General features: G+C 58.1%; 1 protein-coding gene across 1 annotated transcript; it reads right to left on the reverse strand.

Annotated features, from left to right (window-relative positions):
- Positions 1-1,186: 1,186 nt before the first annotated feature.
- ELF3 (E74 like ETS transcription factor 3) lies at positions 1,187-6,060 on the reverse strand. Its single transcript, XM_008929716.4, has 9 exons — positions 5,950-6,060; positions 5,049-5,217; positions 4,219-4,440; positions 3,905-3,988; positions 3,692-3,811; positions 3,480-3,569; positions 2,733-2,849; positions 2,366-2,561; positions 1,187-2,237 (listed from the first exon to the last, which is right to left on the reverse strand). Exons 2-9 carry the CDS (start codon positions 5,209-5,211, stop codon positions 2,117-2,119), a joined length of 1,113 nt encoding a protein of 370 aa, XP_008927964.1. The 5' UTR covers positions 5,212-5,217; positions 5,950-6,060; the 3' UTR covers positions 1,187-2,116.
- Positions 6,061-16,726: the final 10,666 nt, after the last annotated feature.

The following is a 16,726-nucleotide window of genomic DNA, read 5'->3' on the forward strand; positions in this document are numbered from 1 at the left end:
CCTGCCAAAAAGTCATCTCAGGCTTTGCAAGGCACCTTTACTGCTGAGATGCACCCCAAAACTTCCTCTCACCACCCTCCTGCTGGTGGTCTGGCTCCCCTCCTTAGTCCCTCCAGGCACTGGCTGAAACTGTTCAGAAGGATGTGGCACAGCTTTTGCCTGGGCATCCCAGACCTGGTCCAGGTCCAAGCTCCGAGGATGGTCACAGGGCTTTTCCCCTTGCGGGGAGCAGGAAATGAGAGTTCTGTCCTCTGCATGACCATGTCCATCAGGCCCTGAGCACCAGCAGGAGCTCAGGTGGCACCAACATCCCCTGGTGCCCAACAGTGTTCAGAAAGACTTATCATGAAATGCAGTCATGTGTGGACCACTGTTTGCCAAGCTCGTGGTAGAAACATATCTGAGAGTCTGCCTGGCCTCCAAGCCCCTGAATTCCTTCTTGCCACCCTACAGATGTAGCCTGTAGATTGGAGAGATCCTCCCAGCACCTCTGGGACACCCTCCCTGCCTCCTCACAGCTGGGCTGGCTGGGGGAGGCTGGTCTTCGGTAAGAAGAGCTAGATAAGGGGCTGCCCACACTGCCAGGTCATCGTGGTCCTTCCCACTGAGATATGGTCCTTGAAGGCACCCAGGTCCTAGGAGAGGCCAGCAAACAGCCAGGGTGGAAGATGAGCAAGCCTGAAACATTTTGCAGTACCTGTGCTGCTTCTTGCTGTCCCTTCATGTCTCACTGGCCAGAGAAGGGCTGAAGGTGCTCCCACAACCTGTGACTCACAGCGATAGTAATGGAAAGAGCTGAGAGATGCCCTCTCCAGATCACCCAGGACTTTGCTTCTCGTCAGGCTGTGACTGGCAAACTCTAGTTTGCAGCAGTCCAGGAGAGGTGAGTGCCAGGGCTACATTTCTGACAGGTCAAGGTTTGGGGGCCTGTGTAAGATGCCCCTGCATGGCTTTGAACCAAGGCTTCCAGATCTCACTCCCAGGAGCCTGGGACAAACCCCCCTCAGCCTGAGGAAGACCCTGTGACCCTGTGCCAGGATGACCAGGCCAATCCAGGCCCCAGCAGGCAGGAGATGGTGGCAGACAGGGTTCTTGCCATGGGACAACCCCGATAACACAAGCCTGGTCCCTACCAGCTCTTTAAGAAAAACAAGAAAAATGACAGGTAGGTACAAATAAACCCAACAAACCAAAAATTTATTCATGTTATGTTCCCATTTGAAAAGGAGGAAACCACATGCACCTTGCAGGTTGGGCTGGCATCCCCCTCTGTGGCGGGCACAGCACCAGTCTGTGCCCCGTGACATCACTTCAGTCCAGCTGAGCATCACCACCTACCACCACACACCTGTGTGCCCCACACTGCACACTCTCACACAGGAACATCTCACTTATGAAAAAATATATCTGTACATTCACTCTGTGTTTCTTTGGCGTCTTACATAAATTAGATGCTACTTCTAGGGAAAAGGCCTGTTTCTAGACAGAGGTAGCCAGACTGGAGGTATGGCCCTGCTTGATCCTGTCCTCTCCCCACTGAGGGCTCTCTGGGGCCAGGTGAAGCTCCACAACGTTCCCATCTTCTCTCAGCAGGTGCCACACTGAGAAGCTGCTACAGAGGGGGCCTCACCCAACCCACGTGGAGCAAATAGGACGAGGGGCACCTTTGGCACGGCACAAGGAGAGGGAGGACCCCACAGCTGGGACAATGTCTGTCCAGTCACAGGTGACACAGAGGTGCTGCCCCTCTGCCCAGGTAGGAGATGGGTGACAGCAGGAGACCTGCTGGGCTCTCACGGTGGGACCAGCTGCTGCTTGAACTTCTCTTCCCCTTTGCATCTGTTCAGGCTTTGAAACAGGCACAGTCCCTGTGGCTCCAAATCGGAGGTACAAAACCAGCAAGGGAAGTCACGGTTCACAATAACCTACTGGAGCCCAAATATTGGCTCTAAACACCTCAGTGCTGGCAGTCACCAGCACACACGAGCGTGCCCATGCAAGGGTCAGAGTTCCACACACTGCACGGAGCAACAGCTTCCAGATACAGCTACAGGCAAAGTTTCCTGCCAAGGAGCCCCCCCCAGGGGCTTGTCAGACCCTGGCTCATCCAGGACTCCTACAGCTCCTTGTTCCTGTTGAGCACCTCCTCCTCCTTCCAGCCACTGGAATTCTTCCCAAATTTGTACACCAGCCGCCGCCCATCGACCCTCTCCAGGATCTCTCGTTTGTAGTAATATCTGCAGGAGGTGGAGGTGGAATCAAGGCTCTGGACACAGCCCCACATGCTGGGGGGATTAGGCTGAGCCCTGGTGGGGCTGACCCAGCCATGTGGGGCAGGTCCCCCAGGACAGGGGAGGGAACTCACCGCATGGCTCTGCTCAGCTTCTCGTAGGTCATGCTGCTGTTTTTCTTTTTCTGGCCCCAGAGCTGAGCCACCGCTTCCGAGCGCAGGAACTTGAAGACCCCTTCCCGCCGGTCCTCCCACTTCATTAGCCCCTCATTCAGCTCGGGGTGGATCAGGATGTCCCGGATGAACTCCCACAGGTGGGTACCTCTTGGGGCTGAAAGAGGAGAGCGAGCTGTAGAGGAGGGAAGGTCCTGCACTTTGGATCTCCCTAAACGCCCCATGGCCAAGGGCCATGGCCAGCAGACATGGACCTTCCTCCCATCATCCCAAATGGAGCCAAGCAGAGGGAGGCAGTCCAAGCTCCCAGGCCAGAGGGTTCACGTACAGTGCTTGCCCTTCCGGTTCTCCAGGCAGTCTCTGCTCTCCTTGCTGAGTTTTCGGGGCCGTCCCCGTTTCCGCTTGCCGTGTTTGCTGTCCCCTTTCTTGCTGCTTGTGAAGTCATCTGTGCACACAGAGAGGGGCACACGTCAGGTTGGGCAGGGCATGCCAGGATGCAGCCCCCTCCTTTGGCACAGGGATGTGCTCCTCAGCAGCAGAAGCACAAGGGAGAGCTGGTTCAGGGTGGGGAGAGACAGGAGGGACTGCACCCTCTTTTTAGGCCCAGGTAGTAGGGAAGTAGTCTCTGAGAGCAAGGTCTCCTCATTCCCTCCAGCCTCATCCCACCCTCATCTGTGACACCATGCTTAGGGCAGCATGCTGTTCCTTCCCCAAGCCCTACTGCTGCTTTGCATTCCTGCTATTCCCAGTATCATCACCAGCTGGGATCAATACTGAACACTGATTTGCATGCCCAGGATCTCTGGCTGCAGCCTTCACTCATCTGCCACTATCCACCCCTTCCCACCAGAATCACTGCCCAGCTATCCCAGCCCTGCCCAGAGCCTGCACCATCACCCTGCTCGATGGAGAGAAACAGAAGCAGAGCACTCAGGGAAAGAGACCCTTCCCTCCTTCCCAGTGTGAGGATGGGTGTTCAGGTGTTGTCCCTGAATCATTGCCAGGTGGGATACGCAGAAAGGTCCCAGGAGCCAGCCCTCCCCTCCCAGCTCCTGTCAGGAAGCAAACAACTCACCGTCAGGGAAGAGCTTTGCTTCCGCGGCGTCGAGGTCGAGGTCACTTCCACCGGAGTCCTGAGAGTTGGGGCTGTGAGACATCACAGGCCCTGAGAGGCAAAGGGACAGGGCTCAGACCACCTGCTGCTGGCATCTGGAGGTGTTTCCCCTGCCACCTCCTCCACCATCAGACTTCTGGAAGACCCGAATCCACCTTTGGCAAAATACTGACCTGAGACATCAGAGCTGCCTGGGGACATGGCACCAGGCAAGCAGGTGAAGTCTGTGGATAGGAAAGGGTTTGTGGGCTTCATGTCCTCCAGGGAGTCCTTGGCACAGGGATTTCCTAGCTCTGGAAGGGGCAGGAAAGGGAATAAGGGGTTAGCCTTGCTGCTGTCAGCACATGGTCCCTGAGGAGAAGGCTTGGCCAGGGCCCCTCTCTTACCCGGAGGGATGGGGTCCAGAAAGGTCTGGGAAGTCGCATCCTCTTTTTCCAACAGGTCGATGATCCAGTTCAGCTCGTCAGAGGCTGTGGGGGTGGAGGACTGGGATTAGTGAGGCCTGTTCTGTATGGAGGGCAATGGTACATACTGGGAGCTGAGCACAGCCCTGCCTGGACTCTGATCTGTGCCCCCATATCCCCGCACACAGCCTCCGCAGTGCCTGGGAAGCAGAGGATCCTGGGCTAGTGGGGGGGTCTCTCAGTCTCATGCTTTGAGCTGCCAGGCCTGGGCATGAAGGAGACCTTGGGACACTCACTGATCTCGTGCAGGCGGTCGTAGAGCTCATCCCCCAGGGGCCCAAAGATGAGGCGCATCTGGTCCCTGGTGCAGTGGCAGAGCGCGTGCCCGTCCATGTTGCAGCAGGAGAAGTCAATGGAGCTGGCATCGTACTTGTTCTTCTCCACGTGGTAGCTGATCCACTCTAGGACCTGCACCTTGGTCCAGAAGTACGGGAGCTCACTGAACCACTCGGGCTTGTCTGCAAGGGATGGAGAGTGGGACTTAGGGCAGGGTGGCTGTGCCAGTGCCATGTGCGGGCTGCCGGTGGCCACTGGGCACAGGGTCCGGTCTAGTGGCAATCTTGTGGGATGCAGCAGGCATTGGACTTGAAGGGCTGTGGGACTAAAGGGTCCTTAGTGCCCTACCCTGAAGACAGCGATGACCCCACACTCTCCCCTGCACTGGTTTCGGTGACATTCATCCTGTTCACGCTGGGATCTACCCTGCTCTGCTGGAGTGCTCCCCACGCCTCCCCCAGCACCATCCCATAATGGTCCCCCAGCACCAGGGCTGTACTGCCAAACTGCTCCTGGTGAGCCCCGGCAGCCTGTCCCCTCTGCTGTGCTGGGGTAGGGGGACTGTGGTTCCCCCATCACCTGTATTAATCAGGTGTGCTCCCAGCAGCCATGCCTTGTGCCACCCAGGGTCTCCTGCCACAGCCCTTTGGCCTTTCCATGGGGAAACTGCAGCACGGTGGAAGCTGATCTGTCCCAGCGGGACAAGGACCTTGCAGTCCTCTTCCCAGCCAGTGGCAGTGCCTCGAGTGCCGGCTCCCTGGTGCTGCCACTGCCACTCCCCTGGTCCTACCTGTGCTCTGTGCTGGGGGCTGGCTGCTGGGGAGGCTAAGCCCCAGGCTGCTGTCCTCCCCAAGGTGTCCCAGCATGTCCAAGGTTGGCTGCACCTCCTCTGGTTGGTACATGGCGCTGATGTAGTTAGAGAAGATGTTGCTGATCTCACAAGATCCTGCCATCGAGCTCTGTGCCGAGAGATGACAGTGAGCCCCGGCCCCACGGAGGTGGGAGGACCCGGGCCCGCGGGCACCCCGGGACCGGGCTGGGTGAGGTCGGGTTGTCCCTCCCTCCACCCATCGTCACCTCTCAGGTCACTTCTGCCAGAAACATCCACCCAGCACCTGCCAGCTGGGGCTGGGGCCTGACTCACCACCTCCCCGGGGGCCGGGAGAGAGGGAGGCTGAGCCGGAGCAAACCGGGGACGTGGCGTCACCCTGCTCGCAAAGAGCCCTGTCCCCAGCAGCCCGGCCTCGCCCCGCCGGCAGCCACCGGGAGCGGACAGCAAGTGGCTGTCAGAGACCAGTGTGGCACAGCCCCTCCGTGGGGACGGGCACTCGGCCCCGCACGCTCCCGAGCCCCACGGCACAGCCGGCTGCCCCGCTGCTGGGGCTCCAGCGCCAGCGGCTCCAGTCCTCTCGACCAGTCGCAAGAAGCACATCCCAGTAACTCTGAAGCCAGAAGGGGACCAAACCCCTGCCCGGCCCTCGTAAAAGAGCCAAGTCTTGCTGTTGGCTGGGGGCCGGAGGGCACCCGCTGTCCCTGCAAAGGGCTGGCAGCTGCGGTGGGAGGGCAGGCGTGGAGCAAGAAAAGACCAAGCGCTTCCCCCGGCGAGAGCGAAGATGCACAGGGAGGGGAGCAAAGCGTCTGTCCTGGGCTGGGGGACGTCAACAGGCCTCGGCCAAAAATAGCTTTGGTACCTTCTGCGATGGCAAACCCCGGAGCGGCGGCTAATCCAGAGAGGAACAAGGGGAGTCGGAGCCCTGCCTGGCGCGCTAGCCACTGCTCATGAACCCCGGGAGGCTGGTGCCGATGGGCAAGCCCTGCCCTCGTCTCTGCTTTTATAGCTTGGGCGGCGTAACAATCTGGCAGCCTGAGGGGAATTCCAGCCGCAAACGTTCATGCTCCCAGATCCAGGTGATTTGCATAATAGCACAGGGTCCCAGCCCTGTGCTGCCTTGCCGGGAAAGCTGGGTTGGCCAGTTTAATCATTGTCAGAGCCCGTGCCCCGCCGGTGCCCAGAGTTTCACCCACACTGGCTTCGTGGGCTCTTTTCTCTGCTGCCGTTTGCCCGGCCCGTGTTTGTTTGCTCACAGCAGCAGGTTCACTCGGCTCCCGCAGCCAAAAACATCCCTGGAGCCAGAGCTGGCCCTGGGGGCTGCAGATCCCTGCCTGGGGCTCTGCCCGAGGCAAAGGGGCCACAACGCTGCCCCAGGGTGTGGGTGCCCGGGTGGGCAGCCCAGCCCTTGCACTCAGCAGGTCTGTGGGGGGGTGCTTGGCCATGCCTGGAGCACAGGCTCGGGATGGCACTGGCACAGCTTCTCCCAGAGCAGGAAGAGAGACCCTGTGACCAAGTGGGACACATGCTGGGAGGAGATTCAGGTGGGGATGGAGCAGAGACGGGGTGGGCACCTGAGAATTGCTGCTCTGTCTGTCAGAATGGGTCGATTTTGCCCGGGAAAGGTCTAGGACAGGCTGCAGAGCCCTGATGGCCCATTTCCTGCCAAGTCACAGGTACCTGGCACAGGCAGACCCTTACACCAGGGACATGTGCCAAGGGGCAAGGCAGAGTTGTGGGATGCATTTTGAGAATTACCTTGGTGGCTCTTGCCCCTCTGGCCCTTGAGCCCTCTCAAGGTACATTCCTGTTGGTTTTAGTCCTGTGCTGGCAGGGGGGACCCAGGCCAGTCCCAGCCAACAGCTTGGCACCCCTTTGCCCGGTGCTGGTACTTTGCTGAGCTAGCCACGTCCATGCCACATGCAGGCTGAGGCAAACCCGGGCACTGTGGGCAGACCCTGGCATCTCACAGCCACCTCTGGCTCTTTGTCACTTCAAACTGGCAGCTGGCAGCAAACCACCTCCTGTGTCACAGTGACAGGCTGTTGCAAATGTGGATGCTCTACCTTGGCACATGGACAAGCAAGGGCAGGGTGGCTCATGTCCCGTCCCCCTTGTCACATCCCCTGGCCCTGGGGCAGGCAGGGCCAGTGTGCCAGCCAGGAGGCACCAGGTCACACCAGCTGATCACCTGCCCCAGCTTCATTCCTCTGCAGCACAGTCACGAGTGCTGGGTGCTGCCAGGCCCTTTTGTTTCCTTGGGCACAGCATCCCACAGGGACGTCCCCATGCCTGGGAGCAGCCCCTGCCATCACTGCCACGGGGCAAGCCAAGACCACCCGGGAAAGCAGACAGGGCCTGAACCTGCATCCAGCCAAGGGCTGAGCCCGGGGCTCCTCCATGCCCAGGCCTGGGCTGCCAGTGCCTGTGGTTGGAAACCTGCCACTGGGGAAGCTTTTTCCATTCACCAATGCAATGCAGGTGCCCCTGGAGCAGGGTGGGACATGCCAGCACTGTGCCCTGCCCTGGGCCACAGACTAAGGGCTGATGGGGAGGGCGTGTGGCACTTGGGAGTCTCCTGCCCAAGCCATGTGCAGCCCATCCATGGCTCTCCCCATCCCAGGGGATCTGATAGATGCCTGACAGAGCTGTCTGGCATGGACCACGCTGAGCATCCCCTTTCCCAGGTCTCCTTTCCCTGCAGACCCACAGCAGCACTCAGGGAAGCATTGTGGTCAGTCCATGCACCTGGGCTATGCCACTGATGGGAGAGGTGCCCTCAGTGGGTGACACCCTCAGCCCCTGCTGTGTGCCCAGCATGTTGGGAGCCCTCTGGGTCCTTCTGGTGCTCATGTCCCACCTTCCTTCCCTTGGGTTTGGGAATCAGGAGGTCAGTGAACCTGAGCAATCCTCCCCAACCCCCTGAAGATACTCTCCAGCTTTCCTGCCCAGAGAAGTGCCCTTCTTTCCCCTCTGTCCACTGATGTGCCACACAACCTGGGCCCTGTAATGGGCCATGGGGAGATCACTGTGGGCAACATTCCCTGGAGATGCTGATGCACTGTGCTGGGGGCTTGAGAGGTCATAAGCCTCTCCTGAGGCGTCCTCATGCCTTCCCCAGAGCCCCAGGGTGCCACAAGGAGCAGGATGGTGCCCATGGGACCCTCCTCTGCTGAGGAGCAGCCACAGCACTGGTGGGCTCAGGGCAACTCCTCCTTGAGCCTGAGGATGGGTGACAGAGGGCTGCCACCACCTCATGGTCAGATCTGGTAGCTCCCAGGGGAGCTACCCTTGCTGTCCCCTTGCCACTAGTCCAAGCTCCCAGGGCACCTTTAGGCATGTGGGGGGCATGTCAGAGGGTGCTGCCTGCCCAGGCTTGGCATCTTGCTGCAACAAGGGAGAGGTGGCTGTAGGTGTGGAGTGACAGAGTGACATGAGGACTGGCAGGACAAGGTGTCTGTGGTGCCGTGCATGGCTGAGGTGGGAAGGGGATGCTATGATGTCACCTGCCCTGCCAGGGGTAGTTGGGACCATGACACCCCCACGTTTCTTGACCAAGGATGCTGTTTGCCCTGGCAGAACCGTGGTGGCTGTGGGTATGGAGGTGACAGCCATGGCACAGGCTGAGGGTGAAGCAGGGCATGGTGCTGGGGGCTGGGCTGGCTCTGGGCACTGCCAGCCTCCAGGGACAACTCAGGGCCGGCCCAGCATCACTCAGGACCAACACTGCGGTCCAGGGCTGGAGCACTAAGTTTTCAGGGTGGGAGGTGCCCCACGCGGGGAGCAGGGGTGTGTGTGGGAGGAACTGCATCCGGGGGGTCAGTGTGGGCACAGCCCCGGGGCTGGCGACTGCCGGGCTGCTCTGTCTGACCAGTTCAACCAGGGATACCCGGCTGGAAAAGAGAAGGTGGAGGCTGCAGGAGCTGAGCCCGGTCCTGCGGGGTTGGGGGTACAGCTTGCTGCCCCCACCTCCCCACCCTGCAGCAGGTTGGCTGCCCGGTGTCCCGGGGGGCAAAAGCTGGTGCCACAGCACCGGTCACCTCCGGTGGCTCAGCAGGCACCACACAGTGGCACCGTGTCACACACACCCCTTGCATCTCCCCCTCACTGCATCTCCCACTGGCAGGGTCAGCGGCGCCCCCACCCCCCAACATCTCCCTCAATATACCCCTCCGGCAGGACCCTGCGTCGCCCCCAGCATCCCTCCCCACCCCTCACCCTGCATCCCCCCAGAATCCCTCCAACCCTGCATCGCCCCCCGACGTCTCCCGACCCCGGCCTGCACCGCCCGCCAGTGTCGCGGTCCCCCCGCTCCCGGGCCGCGGTCCGCAGCCAGCGCTGCCTCTCCGTCGGCCCCGTGCACGCTCCCCTCGGCAGCCTCTGTCCCCGAGAGCCACCCTCTCACCTTGGCACTCCATCCACCACGAGCTCCGTCCCCCAGGAGCACCTTCCCGCAGTGCCGGGGTCCTGCCCGCTGGGGGACCTGGGTGCCCCTCAGGGCGGGGGTTGACGCGATGCTGCAGGGTCAGGGATGCTCTGACTTCTGCAGGGGTTGGCTGTCACGTTGGATTGGGGCTGCCTGGCTGGAGCCCTCCTCCTGCTCCTCCTCGCCAGGAGAGGGGTAGAGCCAGCCGGGTTTGGTCCGGGCTTCCTCCACCTCAGCCCCTGAATTCTGCCCCAGCAAGATCAGTTGTGCCCCATCTGCCTGAGGACCTGGTGCCTGGAAGGATCCACGTCACCTTCGAATCATGGAATCGTTCAGGTTGGAAAAACCCCCTAAGATCATCAAGTCCAACCCCAGCACTAAACCATGCCCCCAAGTGCCACATCCACATGTCTTCTGAACACTTCCAGGGATGGTGACTCCACCACTGCCTTAGGCAGCCTGGTCCAGTGCCTGACCACCCTTTTGGTGAAGAAATTTTCCCTAATATCCAACCTGAACCTCTCCTGGTACAACTTGAGGCTGTTTCCTCTTGTCCAACCTTCTCCCAACACCTGGGATTATAGAATCACAGAATGGTTTGAGTTGGAAGGGACCTTCAGGAGCCACCAAGTCCAATCCCCTGTCATGGGGCAGGGACACCTTCCACTCTATCTGGCAGGGCCAGAAGGGCTGCAGTCACAGTCCCCTCCACCTCTGCCCCACTCCTTGGGCCAGGCACATGGGGATAGGAGGAGAGGGGGGCTCCCAGCTGTGTTCTTCTCTGCCTCAAAGCAACCTCTCTTCTCCATCCCTTCATCTCAGAACATTTTATTTGCAAAGACAAAAAGGCAAAGAACAAACACAGCCATTGAAAAACGTACAGCAGGAGACCGCAATAACTTACACTATTTACAGGAACACACCAAGGTATAAAACACACGCACACACCTCGTGCTCTGACAGACCCAGACCAGGGCTGGGCTGCACAACCCCCCAGAGACACCACCAGCCTTCACAGCAGCTGGCCTCTGGAAACAGCTCTGAGTGAGAAAAGGCATCTGCTATTGTGCTCCTTGTGCAGCAGGAAGGGGTGGCGGAGCAGTCGACACGGTGCTGCAGCTCCCCAGCCCTGTGTGGGGCTGGATGGGGGGTCCCAGGCCAGGTGGAGCAGTTGGCAGGGACCAGGGCAGAGCTGTGATGGATGAGGGCACACACCCCAGGGCAGGAGGAAGGCAGAGGGCTGTACTTTCCTGGGGGTTCGGGTCTGTGCTGGGCTCCCTCTCAGTTACAGGTGAGCACCATGCAGCACCTGGAGGGGCCGGGGGTTCCCTTCCCTCCCCAGGAGGGTGAAGGGGGGCTCAGGAGGGCGTGCAGCCTGCAGGACAGAGTGAAGTTCCAGTGAGCTGCTGAAAAGCAAGTTGGAACCCTGTGCTCCACAGGGATCGTACCTGGACCCTGTTCAGCGTGGGGCAGGGGAAGGACTGGGATGGGGCACTGGGAGAGCACCCTGGGAGGCAGGCACTGGTTTGGCAGCACCAAGGCAGGAGGCAGCATCTGAGACCCCAAAGCAGCTGTGCTCAGAGATGGTGGGGAGAAACAATGTACCTGGGGGGGACAGGATGGGACCCCAAAGCTCCTGTCACAGCTGGCCAGCCCATCCTGTGCCGTGGGGGCTGTAGGAGCCAGAAAGGAGACAGTGCTCAGGCTCCCATAGGGGCTCACAGTGGTTTGGGGATCCAGTGCTTTTGGGCTTCTGAGTCTTGTCCACCCCTGTTGTGCAAAGCTCAGCTCTGGGGCAGCCCTGCATCCCCCCAGAGCCTGGAGCCAACCCCTGTGTGCTGGGGGTGAGGAGACCCCTGGTGCAAGAGTCAGGCCCTGGGGACAAAACCATAACCCAGAAATTTGAGGAAGGGCTGCAGGTATGATCACACGCTTGGCACAAACCAAGGCACCCAAGGGTGAGGAGAACGAGGTGCATGGTGCGAAGGCAGCTCCAAAATGTCCCTGCCCTGAAGGGGTTGTCAGAGAGGCTCAGGGACCACCAGAGGGGATTTCAGTTGTGCAGCAGGGCAAGCCCTGAGCCCCAGAGAGCAGCCAGCAAAGGGATGGGACAGCTCACCCGTGGCCACTTGCAGGCAAAGAGTCCTCATTCCAGCCCACCTTCTCCTCAGCTGTCCCAGCCCATGGCCCAAATCTGAGCTCTGAAGGGCCAGAGTCCAAGGGGCCACCCCTCCTAACCCACCTGCATATGGGGACCTTGTGCTTTAGTGTTTGGGCAGACCTGCCCCCCAAACTGACAGTGTGGCTCAGAGCTTCCCAAACCTCACTGTGCCAGGGGAACGAGGTCCAGCCCAGAGCAGGAGGCAAGCTGGGGGCTCCAGGGCTACCCTTGTTTATGTTCAGTGCCTGGAACTGGATCTAGACTCAACTACGTTTTGGGAGTGGAAAGTCAAACATCACACACCAGAATCAGCTTCTCACAGACCACTCCCAGCCCGAGCAAGGGTTTTAACAGCACCCAGTTCCTGCTGCCATACAGCTGCAGCAGGCTCTGGAAAATGGGGGCTAGGACCAGCCCATTCCAGCAATGTGCTTTGCACAGACATTTCCCAGACAAGGACTTCCCTGCATCCACAGAGAATATCCATGAGAGCAGAGGCAGGAATGTGGGCTGAGCCAAACCTTCCACAGGCTCCTTCCCATCCTTCCAAGGGCAAGATGGACCACTCCTAGGCTGCCAATCAACCCAATAACGAACAGCAACACTGCCAGGCCTCAGTCCAAACATCCCACCAGCAATGGGAGCAAAATCTCAGTGCTGCAGCTGGGCTGGGGAATTCCACTGCCAGATGTAGGAGCTGGCAGAGCAGGGGAGCAGGAATCCCACTGCCAAAGGTGGGAGCTGGCAGTGCAGGGGAGCAGGAATCCCACTGCCAGAGGTAGGAGCTGGCAGTGCAGGGGAGCAGGAATCCCACTGCCAAAGGTGGGAGCTGGCAGAGCAGGGGAGCAGGAATCCCACTGCCAAAGGCGGGAGCTGGCAGAGTAGGGGAGCAGGAATCCCACTGCCAAAGGTGGGAGCTGGCAGAGCAGGGGAGCAGGAATCCCACTGCCAAAGGCGGGAGCTGGCAGAGTAGGGGAGCAGGAATCCCACTGCCAAAGGTGGGAGCTGGCAGAGCAGGGGAGCAGGAATCCCACTGTCAAAGGTGGGAGCTGGCAGTGCAGGGGAGCAGGAATCCCACTGCCAAAGGTGGGAGCTGGCAGAGCAGGGGAGCAGGAATCCCACTGCCAAGGGTGGGAGCTGGCAGTGCAGGGGAGCAGGAATCCCACTGCCAAGGTGGGAGCTGGCAAGGCAGAGGAGCAGGAATCCCACTGCCAAAGTGGGAGCTGGCAGTGCAGGGGAGCAGGAATCCCACTGCCAGAGGTAGGAGCTGGCAGAGCAGGGGAGCAGGAATCCCACTGCCAAGGTGGGAGCTGGCAGAGCAGGGGAGCAGGACACTGGTCCTGCTGCCCTGCCCAGGAGGAGGCAGGCAGGGGGACACAGGGGGTGGCTCAGACATGCAGGAAGGTGGGAGTGAGGCCACGTGTCTCCAGGATGAATTCAAGTGTCAAAACCATAACAATAACAATAATTAAGAAGAAAAAAAACCTCCCCACCCCATCCCCAGTACGAAACCCAACGATGACAGCACCCAGCTTGCACCGTGAGGTAGCTAAACCAGATCAACACCCCAGAAACGCTCTCCTGCATGGGAAACATCACCCCACACAGGCACTAAGACATACACACACACATAGACACACAGAGGGATGGGATCACTGTCACCCCTGCCCTTGTTCTGGTCAGGACAGGGTGAATTTTCGCAGTAGCCAGGAGGGGGCATGGCCAGGACCCTGAGGTTATTTTATACCACCTAATGTCGTCTCTTCCAGCTGTGGTAGCAGGCTAAGCTCTTAGGTGAGCATTTTGCATGTGAATCACTCTCTTTTGTACACTTCTGTTATTAATATTGTTGCTGTTACTGTTTGTTTTCTTCTCTCACTGCTGTTTGGAGTAAATTGTTCTTATTTCAACCTATCATCTTTACCCTGGAGCGGTGCATGGTTTTAGTGAGAGTACTAAATTGGAGAATACCAGTCCTAAACCAGGACAGCTTTATTTGGCACCCAAGGTGGGGCTCAAAGGGTTGAGATAACAACAGATCTGCTCAGAACAGGTTGGAAACAAATTGGATCTAAGCATTTGCTGTACTGGGGACAGAGCCATTGGTCACAATGCTGCTTGGTCTGTTCATGGGGGCGTGGTACCTAACCCTGCATATACTCCCCTATGTGCTCCTCAAGGTGCTCTTTTTCAGAGCAGGGAGAGGGATCAGAATCGCTTTGTTGATGCAGTGTGGGATATCAGTTTATGACATGATAACATCAAGAGCAATGAAGGTCGTTTGGGATGTGTTTTCAATGTTACTCTCCTACTCTTACCTTTGGGAGTCCATTAATAACAGTACCCAGCCTGGGGGGGGGGAACAGGGGAGGATGATTTTCCCCACCCTTTCACCCCCTTTTACTCCTTCAGGCCTGTTACAACAGCTTTTGAGACTTCTGAATTCCCTTTGGATGTTAAGGAAAGCATGTTCTTGTTGCTAAGCCTGCCAGGTCTCCTCAGTGCAGCCTATGCTGTGTTTAGAGCCAAGAGATTTCTACAAAGGTTGTTCAGAGATCTGCCCCAAGGAGGGGTAGTCATGAGTGGCACAGAAGTGGGAGAAAAATGGGACAGTTTTGGGGAAAATTCTCTGCTCCAATGGTTTGGAAGTTCATCCCTGAACAACTACAGGACCCTAATAAAGTAACAGAATATTTGCAAGGAGAATGCTGTGGCAACTCCAGAGAGGAGCAACTCATTGCTGCGTGCTGGGCCCTGGCTGCTATTTTGTCAGACACTGCTTGTCACCAGACAGCACCAGACAGAGGGGGAGGAGGAGGAAAACAGAGCAACAGGCACTGTGGCCACTCAAACTGCAGCTGAGCCAGAGGAACAATCCATGCTGGTAACAGTCACCCCTGCACAGAACAAGAAATCCAAGACCAAATCAGTTTGCACAGTGAGGGATGAAGAGAAGGAGGGCCCTCAGAACAGGAGGAAGAGGCAGGGCCGGAGATAATCACCTGATCCCCATCTTGGTGAGCTGCAAGATACCTGAAAAGATTTCAGCTGTCACCAGGAGAGCCCCTGGTGACCTGGCTGCTCCAGGGCTGGGATATCACAGCCCACAACATGGAACTAGAGAGTAGTGAAGTCAAGCAGCTGGGATCCCTGTCCTGGGATGTGGGCACTGACCAGGGGATTGGGAAGAGGACAGACACTCTCAGCCTCTGGAGGCCACTGTCAAGTGTGAGGGAAAGGTGTTCTCTCAAGGGTGATCCAACAGTGCACCGAGACAAGTGGAACACCACAAAGACAGGTATCCAGTGCCTGAGAGAAGCAGCTGTGCTGGAGCTAATCTACAGGGATTCAAATAAAAAGCAGTCCCCTGTAGATCCAGAGGAGGTCCAGTGCACACAATCCATGGGGCAGAAGTTTGTACAGGGTGCACCATCATTGTACGCCAACTCGTTGGCATTGATGTCAGTGAAAGAAGGAGAACAAACAGTGCCTCAGTCACTAGCTGACTCCAGCAATATGAAGATCATCTTTTTTCCTCCCTACTGACCTGCAACTCCGCTGTGGAAAGACTGTCCAAGACTGTGGACAGACTTGAGCAAGTTATAGAGTTAATGTCTGACGCCCTGCCAGTGTGGATCAGTCTCTGCTGTTGGGAGCAAGTGCCCCCCTGCTCCAGAGAGGGGGGACACACTATGAGATAACCTGTGGTTTTACCTACATGACCACAGAGAAGACATGAAATGGGATGGAAAACCCACCTCTGCCCCAGCAGCAGGGGTACATGAGTCGAGAGGAAGAACAACCACCACAGAAATTCTTCAAGGATAAATGCCACTCCACTTTCCAGTGGGCAAGTCCTCGGGCAGAAGAGGAGGGTTGATGTTCCTTCTGATCCTCTCGAAGGGACCTCCAGTTTATATTTACAAGAAGTGAGTAATGAGTATTTGTGACCAAGACTAGAGGGGCCCTGCCTCCAGCCAGGTGGAGGAAAGGGGCAGTCGGATCTACTGGACTGTGTGAATGTGATGGCACATCAGACCCACAAGAGTATAAGGCCTTAGTGCCCAGTGCACAATGTACCCTGATGCCATTGAGATATGTAGGGGCAGAATCCATTTCTTCTCTTCCAGGGAGAAGGGGTCTCTTCTGGTCAAGGTAACATGGCTGGGGGTCAGGTCAGGGGCTCCATGGTGAGCATTTTGCATGTGAATCACTCTCTTTATTAATATTTTTGCTGTTACTGTTTGTTTTCTTCCCTCATTGATGTTTTTCAGTAAATTGTTGTTATCTCAACCCATGATCTTTACCTTCTGTGCCTCCAGTTCTCCTCTCCAGTCCACAGCAGGGGACTGGGAGGGGGAGCGAGCCATGCATGGTTTTAGTGGGAGTACTAAATTGGAGAAAATCATCCCTAAACCACAACACCCCTCACTTCAAAGACCCCCACCTTGGGATGCCAGTGCTGCAGTATGAGCTCCCTCCCTCCACAGGCAGCAGGAGCCTTGAAGCCCCTCAACACACTGCTGGACCATAGCTGCAAGGGATGCTCAGCACATCCAGGACTGGCCACTCAGCCCTGGAGTATTAAACAGGCACCTGTAGCCTGCACACAGGAAGAAACTGGTGGTGAAAAGCAAGGCAGGTCCGACCCTCGGCCCCCCAGAGCTCCCCTTCAGCAGGAGCAGCAGGAGATTTCAGGGCAGGCACTGGCAGATCTCAGTGCAGACATTGATGCACACGTGACAGCTGGCTACAGCCAAACACACCCCACCATATACACACAGCCCCCCTCTGGCCAAGCAAAGGTTAAACCAGCTGAGGAATGAGCAGGGAAACCCTCTCCCAGACAGGCTTGGGGGGGTGACACATCCTCCAGACCCCCATGTCTGTGTGTTCCTGGGTGGCTGAGGTGCCCTGGACATTTCTGGCTGTGCCCCCAGTTCCACAGGTCCCACGGGATGGGTGGGCTCCTCACCTCAATACACTCATCAGTCCTGGCTATGCAGGGCTCAGCCACAATCACAGGGGACCAGTGACTGTTCTGGGCAGGGT

The sequence above is a fragment of the Manacus vitellinus genome, unplaced genomic scaffold (assembly GCF_001715985.3).
Source record: "Manacus vitellinus isolate BGI_N305 unplaced genomic scaffold, ASM171598v3 scaffold_47_pilon, whole genome shotgun sequence".
Taxonomy (NCBI): Eukaryota; Metazoa; Chordata; class Aves; order Passeriformes; family Pipridae; genus Manacus; species Manacus vitellinus.

Bases quoted from the DNA above. Each gene is read 5' to 3' on its own strand.
- ELF3 (XM_008929716.4), bottom strand. From the start codon at position 5,211: ATGGCAGGATCTTGTGAGATCAGCAACATCTTCTCTAACTACATCAGC. The intron at 3,812-3,904 runs GTAAGAGAGGGG...TGCCCCTTCCAG, and splicing joins TCTGGACCCCATCCCTCCGG to AGCTAGGAAATCCCTGTGCC. The intron at 2,238-2,365 runs GTGAGTTCCCTC...CACCTCCTGCAG, and splicing joins AAGCTGAGCAGAGCCATGCG to ATATTACTACAAACGAGAGA.